This window comes from Struthio camelus, chromosome 16 (genome assembly GCF_040807025.1).
Source record: "Struthio camelus isolate bStrCam1 chromosome 16, bStrCam1.hap1, whole genome shotgun sequence".
Classification (NCBI taxonomy): Eukaryota; Metazoa; Chordata; class Aves; order Struthioniformes; family Struthionidae; genus Struthio; species Struthio camelus.
In genome coordinates, this window is record NC_090957.1 from 1,666,535 (window position 1) to 1,680,263 (window position 13,729).

Here is a 13,729-nt window from a genome sequence, read left to right on the forward strand (position 1 = left end):
CGCGGCCGGGGAGGGAGAGCGCTGCGCTAAGAGCGTCGGCCGGGAGCGGAGGGAACCTTTACCTGCGAACCCGCGCCCCTGACGGGATCGGTCTCGGCCCGCGGGTAGGTATTGAAAGGCCGTCCCGTCTGCTGAGCCGTCTTCATCACCCCTTCGGACACAGGGATGTTGGGAGTCCGGATATTGGGCCCGGAGAGCGGGCGCTTGTCCCGGGGCGACTGCGGGCTGGTCTCGCCGGTGTAGGTGGATTTGGGTCTCTTGTCGGAGGCGTCCGCCCGCTCCCGCCGCACCACGCGGTCGGCCGGCTCGCTGTAGTCCCTGTCGGCGGGGCCGTCCCGCCAGCCGTCCCGTTCGTGCGGGCGGCCTTTGCCGTCGGGTTTGGGATATTCGGGAGGGGGCGGGCGGCTGCCGGCGGCCAGGGCGGCTCTTCCGCCGGGTTCCTGCCCGCGGGGCTGCTGCGGGTGGGCGCGCTGGTCCTCCCCGGCCCGGTGTTTCTCCTTGCCCTGCTCTAGCTCGCTGCTCTTGGCCCCGTGGCGGCTTTTCTCCTTGCTCCTGCCGGCGTCCTCGGGAGGTCGGGCCTTAGCCGGGCCCTCGGAGAGGCCGTTCTCCTGGTAGAGCTGGTCGCGGCGGGGCGGCAAGGGGGGGCTGTCCCTGCGCAGAGAATTGGAACGGGACACGGACATGTTCTCAAACTCATCCAGCAGCCAGGTCAGGGAGCCGTCCTTGGCGGCTTTGTTCCCCCGAACGATGGTCTTTGTGCAGGACACGGGACGGGAGACAGACAGGAACAAAAACAGAACAAAAACAAAAAAAGGGAAAAAAAAAAAAAAAAAATGAAATGCCTGGTGGTGACAGGGACACGGGGGTTCGGCTTGCACAGATGTGACACGGGACGGGATGGTACGAGCTCAGCCTGTTCGGTTAAAGCAGGTGATAAACCTCTCTTTCCGCGCGCCGCCCGGCTCCCCACCCCGCGCCGGCAGCGCCGCTCGCCCATCCCCGCCGGCTCCGGCCCCGGGAGAGGAGCTGCATCCCGGCAGCTCCCGGCCGCCCTGCCCCGAGCAGCCCCGCTCGTCGCCCGGCTCGTCCAGGCGCGGGGGATTCGGCGTTTTCCCGGCAAGACGATGCCTCCTCTCCCCGTCTCCGGAAAGCCCGGGGATGCTTACGGCACGTCAGCCGCTCCGACTCCTCCGAAACCCCGTCGCCTCTAAATCCCGAGCGTCTCCTTCGACGTCGGGCTCCTGGCAAAAGCCCCCCCCGAGCGCGCCGCGACGTCCCTGGCTTCGCTCCCCGTCTTAGAGCGGCCCGGGCTGCGCCGCGATTAAGGGAGCGCAGTTAACGAGAAGCGGTCGAGCCCGGCGGAGCGCCGCGAGCGAGGATGCTCGAGGCCGGGAGGGGAGCGCGGCAGGCGCGGAGGCGACGCCGGCTTTCCCCAGCAAAGGCGGCTCCCCGCGCTGTACCGAGCCCCGGCAGAGGACCTTCACCGACGTTTCTGAGCACCGGCAAAGCCAAAATAACCCCGTAGCGCGAGAGCGCCAGGCAGTCCCGTAAATCCAGCGCCCCTCCGCCCTGGGACGCTGTTGAGGGAAGGAGAAAGAGGAGGAGGCAGCGTCCCGGCAGCCACCGAGGCGAACCGGGAGCCAGTCTGATTTCTGGCCGCGCGTGAGCCGGGGACGCCGCCGGCCCGAGCGCGAGGACGGCTCGCGGAGGGGAGCGGGAGGAAGCAGAGGTTGCACGTATCGCCACGTGCCTCGGCCCGTGGAAAAACCACACCGGCGTTTTAAAGCCGGAGATGCTCCTGCTCTCCCCAGGGCCGGCAAGGGATTGCGGTTAGGGTAAAACGCCATCTTTTCCGCCCAGCTGCAACCATCAGGCTGAAAAGTAAATAAATAAATAAAGATATTTCCTCTCCCGGCAAAACTCGCGTTCCCCGGGTTGCGAGCGCAAGCCGGCGGCTCCGGCTCCCGCCACGAGGGTTCAACGAGACGGCGCGGGGCTCCCGCTTGCGTTCGCGGGACGCGGCTCGCGCCTCCCCGCGCGGGGGGCTTCGTTTTGCTGCAAACACAACTATCAGCAACTGTGCAGAGGCAGCAGGTTTCTCTCCCGGGGAAGAGGGGAAAGCTGGCCGGGAGCCAACCGCAGCGAGAGCTCCTGGCGGGGCATCGCCTTAGCCGGGAGGAGGAGAAAGGGAGCCGCAAGCTTCGGCGCGGCTAAACCGGGAGCGGAGGGGAGCGCTCCCAGCGCCGAGCCCCCAGAGCCCGGCCCGGTTATCGGCGATTCGGGCCCCGACTGCGCTTGCAAAGCCCACGCGAGCGTCGCGCTCGTGCCACTCGCGGCAGAGATTTGAATATCACTTTTCAAGCGAGGAGAGGGGAAGGTCGTGTCTGGGCACGGGTAAATGCTTCTGCCGTGCCGGCCTGATCCCTCCGGCAGCAGCCAGCCACGTCCTGAGCGTCTTTCACACGTTGAAAAGCCGCCGGCGGAGAAAGATCAAGTTATTTCGCAGCGGCGAGGAGGTCGGGCAGGCGATAGCCCTACTAACATCGGGGCGCCACTTGCTATTTACACCAGCGGCGGCCAAGAGGAGAAATCGGACCTGATAGACCTTCGGCCGGCGTGAAATCGGGCAGGGAAGAGGAAGAACTGAGGGAAGACATGGTCGTTTTGCAAAGGATAAGCCGACGTTTCACGAGCCTGTCCCAAACGGACCGGATTCAAACGCCACCTCCAAGCATCCAGGTTCGTTCCTGGATTTGCACCCGGCGCTTGCAGGGCGGATTTTCACCCCGCCTCGGCTGCAAATAGTCCCGACTTGGCCCAGCCAGGCAGCGCACCAGGACTGGGGAGCTGTGGGCTCCCCCCAGCTCCCAGGAACAGGCTGGTTGGGGCAGGGAGGGATTTGCCCCATTTCCCCAGGTCTCAGGCAGGGGTTTTTGCACCTTTTCCCCAACGTCTCGGCGCTCCCAAAGCACTGCCTCGTAGCCCGGGAGCGCCGTGGCTCGTCCGCCGTGCTTCAGCGCCCTGGCAGGGGCCCAGCGGGCCACGAAAGCGCCTCTTCGCGAAAACTGCCGCTTCCCTCAGCAAAAATTACAAGACAGCGTGGCTGTCCCACCGCTAAAAGCTGGATCTGTTTCCTCTTCTGTCTGGGATGGACCTTTATTTTTAGCTCAGCCCGCGTGAGGCAAAGGAGGCCGGAGCGCTTCCAGGAGCGTCTCCCACAAAATGAGACCCATCGCTGCCCCGAGCCACGGTTAACCACGGGGACGACTGGCTCTGCCTCCTCGTTTTACATTACTCTCGCTGTCGGGTTGCCTTTTAGACTGCTGTCACAGCAAAGATGAGTTCACCTAGTTTGGGAGCCGGAGGGAAGCTCGCCAGCGTTCGAGGGCAGAGACCCGTGAAGGCAGCAAGATCCCATCGCCCTCCAGGCCACCGCGAAGAGCATCTCAGCGCTGGGCGAGCGAGCTCCAACTGCCGTCCTCATCTATTAATATCCCCCATCGTTCCTCCTTCTCCTCCTCCTCTCTCGCTGGATCCAGACGGCCTCAAGGAACAGGGTATTTCCTCGAAAGGTGAGCCAAGTCCTGGCCTCGGCAGCAAACCCCGGCTGGCCAAACCAGCGCCGTGAGAAACTCCGCTGACTGCGCACATCGAGAGCCGGCCCGGGCTGCCGTCAGGCCCGGAGGGAAACCTTGGCTCTGCCTCCGCGTAAATCCTACCGGCTGGGATCGTTGCCGACCCTTTCTGAGCTCCGACGCGGCGTCGAATCCGCAGGTCCAGGGCGGGTAAGAGCCGCGGGCTGACGCTCGCGGCTGAACCCGCAAGCGGCTGATCTACCCCAGCCCTTCGAGCCGATCGCCTCGGCGAGGCCCCGTGGTGAGTCGCACGGCTTTCCGTTCCTTTTCCGGCCCAGGTGCTCCAACCGCTCTTGGCTCCTTCCCCAAAAGAGACTCCGTTGGCAGGATCTCCCCTCCTCGCCCCTGTCAACCCTCCCAACACCAAAGCGAAGGTGCTCCTGGCTTGGCAGCTGCCCTTCATCGTCCTCCTTTTCTATCCACTTCAACAGGTTTTCTTGCTTATAGCTCTCTGCCAGGGCCTAAAGCTTCCTTTGAGCGTGTTCACCCAGACGGGGTTGAAGAAACTTCATTAGGGCGAAGGTGGAGGAAGAGCAGAGAGCTGGGAGGGCACGGGGACGACACAGGGATCCTTGACCGAGGCAAGCAGACGAGCGGTGGCCCAATTGAAAGCACGACATAACAGCGGCTCGGGGAAAACGCAAGCATCGGGAAGGGGGTGAGCGAGACGTGAAGGAGCACGTGCTGTTTCATTAGCGTTTTCTCGTAGGATTTTTCCCGCGAGCTTCCCAGCTCCGAGGAGGATTTGGCAAGGTGAGGACGGGCGAAGGGGACGCAGCGCCTTTACCCCGCGCCCTTCTCCCCCTTGCAGCAGCGCCCGCCCGGCGGCTCGCTCCCACCTACGAAAGGCACCTCGGGGGTCCCAACCCCGCAGCAGAAGGCGGCACGCGGTCGGATGCGAAGACGCAGATGCCCTTGCCATCTGCGTGCTCACCGGCGCTCAGGAGGACCGAATAAATCACGGGGAGCAGGCGCCTCCACGCTCAAGAGGAGGGCAGAGAGCAGGAGCCCCCCAACCCCGCCAGCCCCCGCGAAGCCGCCTACCTTCTGCGAGCCGTGCTGGATGGCGGTGATGCACACGGGGTCCACCAGCGGCTTGGGCCGCTTGGCCGACTCCTCGATGATGCCCTGCCATTGCCGCGGCAGCCCGGTGAACTTCTGCTCCTGCTGGTCGTAGCCGGTGTGGACGCGGTGCTCGAAGTTGGAGGGAGCGGAGATCTCGATGCGTTTCTTCTTCTTGCTGAACATGGCGAGATCGGCTAGAAGACCTGGGAGACAAAGAGAGGAGCCAAAAATGAAGCGGCGAGGAGGAAGGAGAGGAACGCGTCGCACCAGCGACCGCGGCAAGCTGTAAAACGCATCTCCCTTCTTTAGGAACTGACCTTATTCTCTGGCAAAATAATTACTTGCTGCACATCAGCTGCCGTGCCAAAAAGGAAACACCTTTAGTCTCCACGAGCACAGCGCAGATCTGGACCTCGTTACGTAGCCCTTGAGCCAGGCCATCCTCCATTCAGTCCCGTCCCCCCCCCATTAGAGCCGTTTTAATTTCACGGCTGGATTTGCAATCCCCCAGCCATGACGCTGCCTCCGCGACGAGGGCCGAGCCTGCCCTGCGGCCCAAGGACGACCGATTTGGGGGGAACTAAACCCCGAGCGAGGCGAAGTACCGGCTGGCCCTTTCTTTCAGGTGCTTTCGACGCCTTTAAGAGCTTTCCGCAGCGAGCTGCTGCCTGCAGCACGTGCCCGACCCTCGTAGCCGGTGCAGCCTTGACAGCAGGATCCAGGTTCGGGGGCCACTAAACGCGGCAAATACCTGCGGTCAGCACAGAGCCTCCAGAGAGGGGTGAAAAAAAATCCAAGAGATAAAGAAAGAGCTCCTTAGAAGGCCCCAGAAAACAGGACTTGAAGAAACCCAACTCATCCACCGCTCCACGTTTAACGGGTCCTCCGGCAGGGACTCTGTAACTGCCTCGGTCATCGACCCTCCTGTTAGACTCGCTTATTCCCACCCTCTCTGCCGCGGCTTTTTACACATTTGAAGACGCGTTTGGTCTCCCCCCCGCCGATTTAAAAGCCCCGAGCGGTTCCTCTGCTGGCTGGAGAGACACTCGTTTGCTCGGTGCCTCCTGCTCTTCTGCAGCGCGGAGGAAACACCGGCTCGCACGCCTCCTCTTCCGTACGTTACATGGAAAAAACCAGGACAGGCAGGGTGGAAACTCTCCCGTGGCTGATCGCTGCAGACCTAATCTTATCGTTTTTGCCTCAAAAGGGCACGCAGGCGGTGGCCACGAAGCCGGGGCAGCGCTCGGCCGCGGGGAGAACGGACGGGGCGCGCGCATGCGGGGAGCCGGAGCAGCCGTCGGCAGCGGGGCCGAGCGGCGCGCGAGACGGACGCGCAGCGCGACGGCTGCCGGACAGGCGGCGGTTTGCAGCCTGCAAAATAATAAAATAAAATGCCGTTACCTGTAAGACACCGTCTGCCTCACCTCGCGGTCGCCCTGAGCGCCCGGGCTTTTCGGGCTGCTCTTTGCAGCCTTCTGCGTGTTGCACCGCTGCCTTATTCCTGCACGGGTCCAGCTTGGAGTCGGAGCTTGGCGACTGTCTCAAAGGACCGCAGCCGACAAGCGTGCGCCGAGGGCGCAGGGAATACGTGCCTGGACGCGCAGGGGAATTAGCAGACACATCCCGAAGCCGTTTGATTCGGGAGCAGGCTGCGAACGGCGCGGCGGTCTGCAGGAAGCCGGCGGCGGTGGCACAAGCGGTACCTTGCTCCGGCCGGGACCACGCGCGAGCCCGAGAAGCCTTCGCGCAGCCCGTCTTCCTCGCGCTGAGGATGCGTTTGGGGCAAAAAACCCTCCCCAGCAGAACAGTCACCAGCACCTGCACCGATTTTCACGGCATACCCCCCAAAACTACCTAACCGAAGGTGTTTTCAGAAGCACGTGGGAAGCGTTTTGAAGAGGAGGGCAGCACCCACATGCGCCCCCGTGTCACTACCGGGGCCGGCGAGCAGGACTCCAACCAGCGTCCGGTTTTGATTCCTATCGACTGATCTTACAAAGTGCCCCGCGTAAAGGAAAGACCCCAAATAAAGAGAAGGCCAGCGGCACGTAACACCTCCTCGAGGTTCATCACAGCGGTCGGCAGTTCGCCAACTGGTTCGCGGCTGTTTTCATGCCAGCGCAGGCCAGGCTCGAGGCTCCGGATCCAAACAGCGGCTGCAGCCCTGTTTCTAAAGCCAAGAAGTTTCAGAAGTTGCGGAACGGGTCTTCTCCCCTCTGAAATAATCCTGCTTCCTCTCCCTTTTACTTCTCCTCCTCCCGTGCGAGGCAGCTTGCGCTTGCGTTATCTTCTTCCGAGAGCGCAGACGTTTCTGGATCCCTGGCGTTGCAGACGTTGCGCCGCCGTTTCAGCGGCTTTTCCTCCTGCCTTTGCTCAGCTTGCCTTGAGTTAACGCTCCTAACTCTAAAAACAACTAAGCCAAAACCTCCTGTAACTAAAAGCTAGAACAGTAAATAATAAATAAATAGAGGCGCAAAGAGGAGAGCAGCCCACGTCCCTCTTTCGGGACCGGGACGCGCATCCAGCTGCCTCCTGCCGCGGACGGGAGACCCAGGTAAAGACCTCATGGACGTGATGGTCCAAATTGAAGCATCCATGGGGCAAGGCGTAAATCCCCGGCGGCCCCGAAGCCGCGCGGGTCCGTGCGCGACCGTGGCGGCTGCCGGTCCGTCCCGGCTCTGCCGGCGCGGGCGCAAAGCCCGAGCGCGGCGAGACGAAGGGCTTTACCCGAAGCCAAGGCAAGTCTGCGCAGAGCCGGGGTTCAAGCCTTGCCTTGGCTCCCCGCTCCGAGCCTGAGCCAGCTTCCCTTATTTCCGCTCTGCCCAAACAAGCGAACTTCAGCTTTTTAAGCTGGTTTTTTTTTCCACCCTAGAAGTTTTGGGTTCGTGATTTGTATCGTGCGCCCATCAAATTCCCCCACGCGGGACAATTTCTGGGGCCCACGGGAGAGCCGGCGACGGATGCCCAGCGTCTGCTGCGCCGGGGGCAGCGCGGACGCGGGCTCCGCAGGGTCTTCGCCGAGTCCCAGCGGCTCATTTCGCGCAGGCACGAGAGACGGTTATTCCTTCTGCGTCGCTACGAACCTGCTTTTGAAGCAGGAGCCGAAGGGTCGACGTGCCCGGGGCGAGCCAGAGCGCCGAGCGAGGCTACCGCCGACGCCGCGAGCCGGGCAAGGGCGAGCTTAAAATGCAAGTTAAGACGCACGCGGCGTCCCGAAAGCGGACGTGGGCGTGAGGGTGACTAACACCATTTCTTAAGCCTTTCACCTAGAGGGCGAACAAGTCGCCCACGGGCCCGTGACAAACGTTCGAGCGCTTTTTAAGGAAGACCTCTCAAAAGCACCATGGAAATTTAAACCTCTCTTCCCCCTCCGGGCCTCATTCTCCACGCTCCGAGAAGCCGGGCGATCCGAACAACGAGCAGCTCCGGCGCTTAAACACGGACCGAGGAGCCTAAAATCTAAGTTAACGCTGCCGAAACTAAACGCGCTTTCGCTTCGCAGCCTGGCTTGCGGGGTCTTTGATTTAAATTCAAGGCCAGTTTTGGTCCGGCAAGTGATTCGGTTTCCCTCCGTAGGCTGCGCTCAGCCACGAAGCCGGTTTTGTTCGTGCAGGAGCCACGCTGCTTTTAAGGTTTCAGCGATGCGGAGGGGACCGTTTGTTGCTTTTTCTTAATAAATAAAGATCAGCAAAAGCAGCCCGCAAAAGAAAGATCTTCTCTAGGAAAATGCTTGCTCTGTTAATAGCACAGCATTTCGATTTGAGATTACCCTCAGCTGAATGCATCCCAGGGCCTCCCAGGAAAACAAAAATAAGAGCCGGGATTACGAGAAGGCGGTGAGATAAGCAGCCCGCTCCCTCGCACGGCTCAGGGTATTTTATCCGGCACGGGGGTACGCGGGCGAAGCGGCAATCGAGGGCGGCCGCGACCCACCTCCAGCGCGAGCTGGGGCACGGGCTGGAGATCGGCCGACGCTTCGGCTTCAACGCCGAGACTCCCGCGAGAAAGCGGGAGCGGTGAGATGTTTTCCACGGATCGTCGAAGGGGAAGCGCCCGAAGGAGCAGAGCCTTGGTGGGCCGGTGGATTTGCTCGAAGCCGGGCGCAAGAGCTGCCGCCCCAGGGACGGTGGTGCCTCCAAAGCCAGGCGGACGGGGCCAGCTCTCCGTCCGCGGGGAACGGGCGCTGCGGCGGAAGCACCGGTGAGCTCCATCACGGCAGCTTTCCCTTCCCATCGGGAAAGGGTTTCGGGATCCGTCATCCCCGAGCGGAGGCTCCCAGCCCGGGACAAGGAGAAGAGGCGCTGCGGACAGGAGAGTTTCGGAGGGCTGAAGGAGGCCGTTGGCAAGCGTTCGCCGGCGGCTCCTTCCCTTCGCGATGCCCGCGCAAAGCGGGAGCGAGGTTGCGGGGCGATCCAAAGCCCGGCGGTGCCTGCGCGGAGGAAGTCCGGCCCCAGGGTGGACCCCCGGAGCAGTTTTTCCTCGCGTAAACAACGAGGCCACGCACAATGGAGCCTTGTTTACACCACCGAAACGCCTGCATCCTTTCAGGCGCAGAGATATAATCCCGATCCTGCCCAGCAGGAGTTCAAAGCGCTGGCAAAACCTCTCCCCAAACGAACCGTCTCGCACAAAAACGCAGCAGAAAGTCGCCACCGCGCCTGGAAGTCAGCGCCCGACCTCCAGCCAGCGGTCGTCCTCCGGCTCCTCCGGACCCCGGGGGTCACGCCGGGGAGGGCAAAGCAAGAAATCTGGGGGTGAGAGGTAGAAAAATCACAGCTCGAGTAGACAGCAACACATCCAGACATGACGCTGGGTTAAAGCACAGCTGAAAGAGGGCTTCTCTACCTGTCACGATCAGACCTCCTGCTTCGGATAGGTTTGGGATTTGTTCAGCAGCAGCCCTTGGGGCAAGTCTAACCAGACTTTATAAGTTACAGGAGGAAAACCTGTGTTTTCTAGTTGTTGCGACGGGTACTCGACAGCACATTCAACCTGCCCATCAGCTTCTCCTTCCGCGGACCTCGCACGCGGCAAGGAGGAAAAGAAAAACAGGTCGGACCTACCGGGCCTGATTGTAACCTCAGCAGAAGTCGTCCGCATGAGTCTCGGGGGAAGATTAGCAACTCAGAATACTCCTAGCGCAGCCTTAAAGCTGCCAGTGCCCTTAAACGCTAATTTTTTTTTTGCCTAATAAGCACCGTCCCATGCTGAGCGTCTGCCGGGCCTGGCCGCTCTCGCCGATGGGCTCGCAGTAGAGCCCTCCGTAGGGTTTGCAGAAGCCGGGTTGTTCTCCCGCTCTTGCCAAAAGCTACGCGAGACGCCGAGGCGGTCGGCTGTCAGGGGCGAAGCTCGCGGTTGAAGCGGGCGAAGCGCGGGCGGTTGCGGTGGCCATCCGGGTTTAAAGAGCCGAACGTACCTCCGAGGGTTTAGCAGAGGAAAGCGTTAACCCGCCGAGTGGAAAAACAGCCGCGGCGACGTAGGATTACGGAGAGCAGCGGGTGGCCAGAAGGATCTCGGCGAGCTGCGGAGAGTTCAGAGGGGTTAAGAGGGAACAGGGGCAGTTTCGCGCTCGGCGGCCGCCCCTCCGCAGCGGGACGCGGAGAGAGCTGGGAAAGCACAGACGCCTTCGCGTCTCGGGAGGCTCCGATCCAGGCGGAAGCAGAGCGTCTCTCGGGAGACCCATCCTTGACGGCGGGTGCCCACCCAGGCTCCCTTTTCCTGCCAACGGCAGCGCCGGCGCCTGCCTGCTAGGAGCAACGCGGAGGTCGGTTCGCGCACGCCAAAACCAGCTGATTTCGGTAACTACCGGCGCGCGCCGGACTTCGAGACGCAGAGTGAAGAAAACCGCTCGGTTCCTCTTTAGGCCCACTGCCGTCCAGATCTCATCCCGGCCGACGCGGCCAGCGCTCGACAAGCGGTTCGTTGGCTCCGACGAGGCCGCGTTAAGCGGATCAGAGCGGGTTTAAAAGCGTCGCCTAAACTGCTACGTAACGCACCTGCCCGTTGCGGCGCTGAGCTCGGGGGGGTCAGAGCAGACACCGAAAGCTCGCTGCCCCCAGGTGAAACTCCTGGCAGGCGAGACCTAAATAAATAAGTGATAAAAGCTGCAAGAGGCTGCAGATTAACACGCGCTTGACTCGCCCGAAACCACAGAGAGAAGCACGAAAGCAGAGGTCGGCGGGAACGGTGCCGCCGCGCAGCGCCTAAGCCCGTCCTCCAAGAGGAGCTCGCCGCGGGGACCGCAGGCGGAGGGAGCCGATTCGAGCACGTACCTTCCCCGCTGGCGACTTTGAGTCCTCCCCGCCTCCTCGACGAGACGCTTCACCGCACCTCCGTCTCCCTAAACCGGCTGGCTGGTTTCAGGTTTCTTCTTTTCTGAGGTTGAAATATCCGCAGCCCCTTCGCTGGCAGCGTTGCGGCTCCCGCCGGCTTGGCTTCCCCACCTGCTGCTCCCCCGGCCAAAAGCAAAGGAGAAATCGCTCCCCCAGGCTTCGCTCGACGTCCGGCGCTTCCTTTAACCCTTTAACGCTTCCTTCCCTCCGGTTTCGTTGCAAACGGTTCCCGCTCCCCGAACGCGGCTGCGGCGATCCCGAAAACCGAGCCAGCTATGCCGAAACGCAGCCGGGCAGCTGGCGCGGGCGTTGCAAACGCGAGCCGTCGACCGCATCCGAAAGGCGATTTTCTTTTTTTTCTTTTCTTTTCTTTTTTTTTTCCCCTCTTTTTAAAGTTGGTTGAGTTACAGGACGTTGAATCGGAGCGGAGTGACGCGCCAGAGCTGCCTGGGGACCGTCCCGGGCCACCCAGGGGCTTCGTAGCAACGCGCACGTTTTCCCCCTCCGGCACACGCGTGAGCCCGGCGGTCTCCGGGAGAAGCAGCCGGGTTCGGATTGCCCCGGGGCCGGTGCCCCAGTGCGAACGGGCAGCGGAGCGGCGTTTGCCAGCCGACCCGTGTTTACCACTTTCGCTGCCTTCTGGTGGCGATCGCAGCCGTTTCCTTCCATTTTAACCTCCTCAATCTACTTCCTACACGTTGCTCAGCGCAAAACTTTAACGGCTCCCGAGACGATCCCTGCCTCCGCGCAGGAAACCGCGCTGCCAAATCCAGGCTGCAAAACCGTTCCTTGGTAGCGAGCCTCGTTCGGGGCATCCGCGAAGGCTCTCCCTCCTCACCAGCAATCCCTTCCTCGCCGTCTCGGAGGTTTTTTCCTTCCCGTCCACCGTTTTTCTTAAACGCCCAACGCGTTAGGCGGAGGGAAGGTCCTTCTCTGCCTGGATGCCTCCCCGTCTCCGTCCTGTTTTTCTTACCCCTCTGGAAGCGGGCAAACCCGGCACGGTTTCCCCATCCCGCTCTCTCAAAGGCTCCCTTTGCGTTTTGAGCCTCCAACGCGGGGCAAATACGTTCCTCGGGGGTAAAACCAGCCCCGAGCCCTCCTTTCATCTCCATCGGAGCTCCCCGCTGCGACTTTCGGGCCAAACGTCGCCCTGGAAAGAAGCTTCCTTTCTGCGAAGGGAGGAACGGGTTAAAATCTCGGGCGAGATCCGGGGTTGCCTCCCTGTGCGCATTCCACCGCCGCCGCCGCTGTCCTAACCCAGGTCGCGTTGCCTTTATCTCTGCTGCCCTTAATTAGTCAACCATTAACTAACACTTTCAGCAGCCACGGATAAACAAAAATACGGCAGAAAACTCCCCGCCATTGACCACATCCAGAAATTATTTGAGCATTGGCTGCAAGTTACCTAGCACTCCTTAAAAAACACTACAACAATAAAAGGAAAAAAAAACTGATTTAAAACGAGATCCCGCGGGCAAGTCGTTTCTCCCGTGAGATCCCAGATAGGGAGACTGTGAGGTGCGACCGGCAGCAGGGCGTCCTGCCGCCAGCGCGGACAAACCGCAAACGGATTTACCGCGCGGCACGCTCCAGGAACGGATGAGCGCCGGCACGCTCCTCGTCCCCGCGCGCGCAGCTGCACGCCTGGTTTTTAAAGGCGGCGGCTCCGGCGAAACAAGGAGCTGCTCTCGCTGCTAGGGCTCGTCGCTCTTTCAGACCTTCCTCGCTCCGGCTCGATCACGAAATTCTTGTTACGGAGCCTCAACATCCCCCCGCAAACTCCCCCCGAGGCTCCGCTCGTCCCCGTGGACGCGGTGACATTACCTACAAGGCGGTGACGTTTCGCTCGCCGGCGGCCGGGAAGCGTTGGCTGGCGACGAGCCCTAGCAGCGGGCTGCAGCTGGACAGGAAGCCCGTTTCCCGAGGACGATCCAGGTTTTCGGGTTCAGGCCCTGCGCACGACGCGGGTCGCGGCTTCACCCTGCTGCCGAGGAGGGAAAGGATTTCCCCCCCACACCTCCCCGTTCTCCGACGGGCTCAAAACAAAAAAGCCCGAGCCGCTTTGCTTCCCTCGCGAGCAAAAAAGGCTTCTCCCACCTGGGCAGGCGGCGGAAGGGCGAGCGAGACCCCCAACCCCGCTCCCCGACCTGCCCTCTGTCCTCGCACCGCAGAAACGCGTCGCCTCCGCGAAGCCGATCTCCGAAAGGCCCCCGGCGCCGCTAACAAACGGCACGTCTCCTTCGGCCGGCGAGCTGGGAGCGATCCCCCTGCGGATCCGCGCTCTCCGGCCGGCCGGCCCGCTTCCGCCCGGCTCGCGAAGCCGAGAAACTTGCTCCGATGAGCTTCCCCGTGGTGTCGTCCCCTCCCCTCCAAAAAAAACCCCCTTGGCTGAAACTTGTTGGGGGAAAAGAAACAAAAAAAAAAAAAAAAAAAATCAAGACAGCGCATCGCTCACCTTCGCCATCCCGCTGCTTCCTGCGAACCGCAGCGGGAGGAGGGAAAGAAAATCGCTGCGAGCCTGAACGCCAAACAGAGCCGGGGGCACGGCAACAGCGGGACGGCCGGGGGGGAGCTCTGGCCCCCCGCGTCCTGACGCTGCAAACTTCGCAACGCCTCCCCCAGCGCCGGCCGGCGCCGCGGGGACAGGAGCCGGCCGGCTCCGTGGCGTCCCCGGCCCGACCGGGCTCGGCGCTCGCC

The 13,729-nt window shown here is 62.2% G+C and overlaps 1 protein-coding gene across 18 annotated transcripts in view; it reads right to left on the bottom strand.

Annotated features, from left to right (window-relative positions):
* The window catches only part of PAK4 (p21 (RAC1) activated kinase 4), a 40,427-nt gene that overhangs the window by 6,333 nt on the left and 20,365 nt on the right, over positions 1-13,729 (bottom strand). For 11 of the 18 annotated variants that reach the window (XM_068909766.1, XM_068909767.1, XM_068909783.1 and 8 more), the window contains 2 exons: positions 4,680-4,903; positions 63-752 (listed from right to left, as the gene is read on the bottom strand). In XM_068909766.1, the coding sequence (XP_068765867.1) occupies positions 63-752; positions 4,680-4,903 (914 nt within the window). Of the gene's footprint in view, positions 1-62; positions 753-4,679; positions 4,904-5,017; positions 5,249-10,116; positions 10,222-10,696; positions 10,937-10,972; positions 12,202-12,856; positions 13,403-13,487; positions 13,721-13,729 lie in introns of those variants that run through there. The other 7 variants (XM_068909774.1, XM_068909770.1, XM_068909784.1 and 4 more) reach the window with 7 other exon arrangements.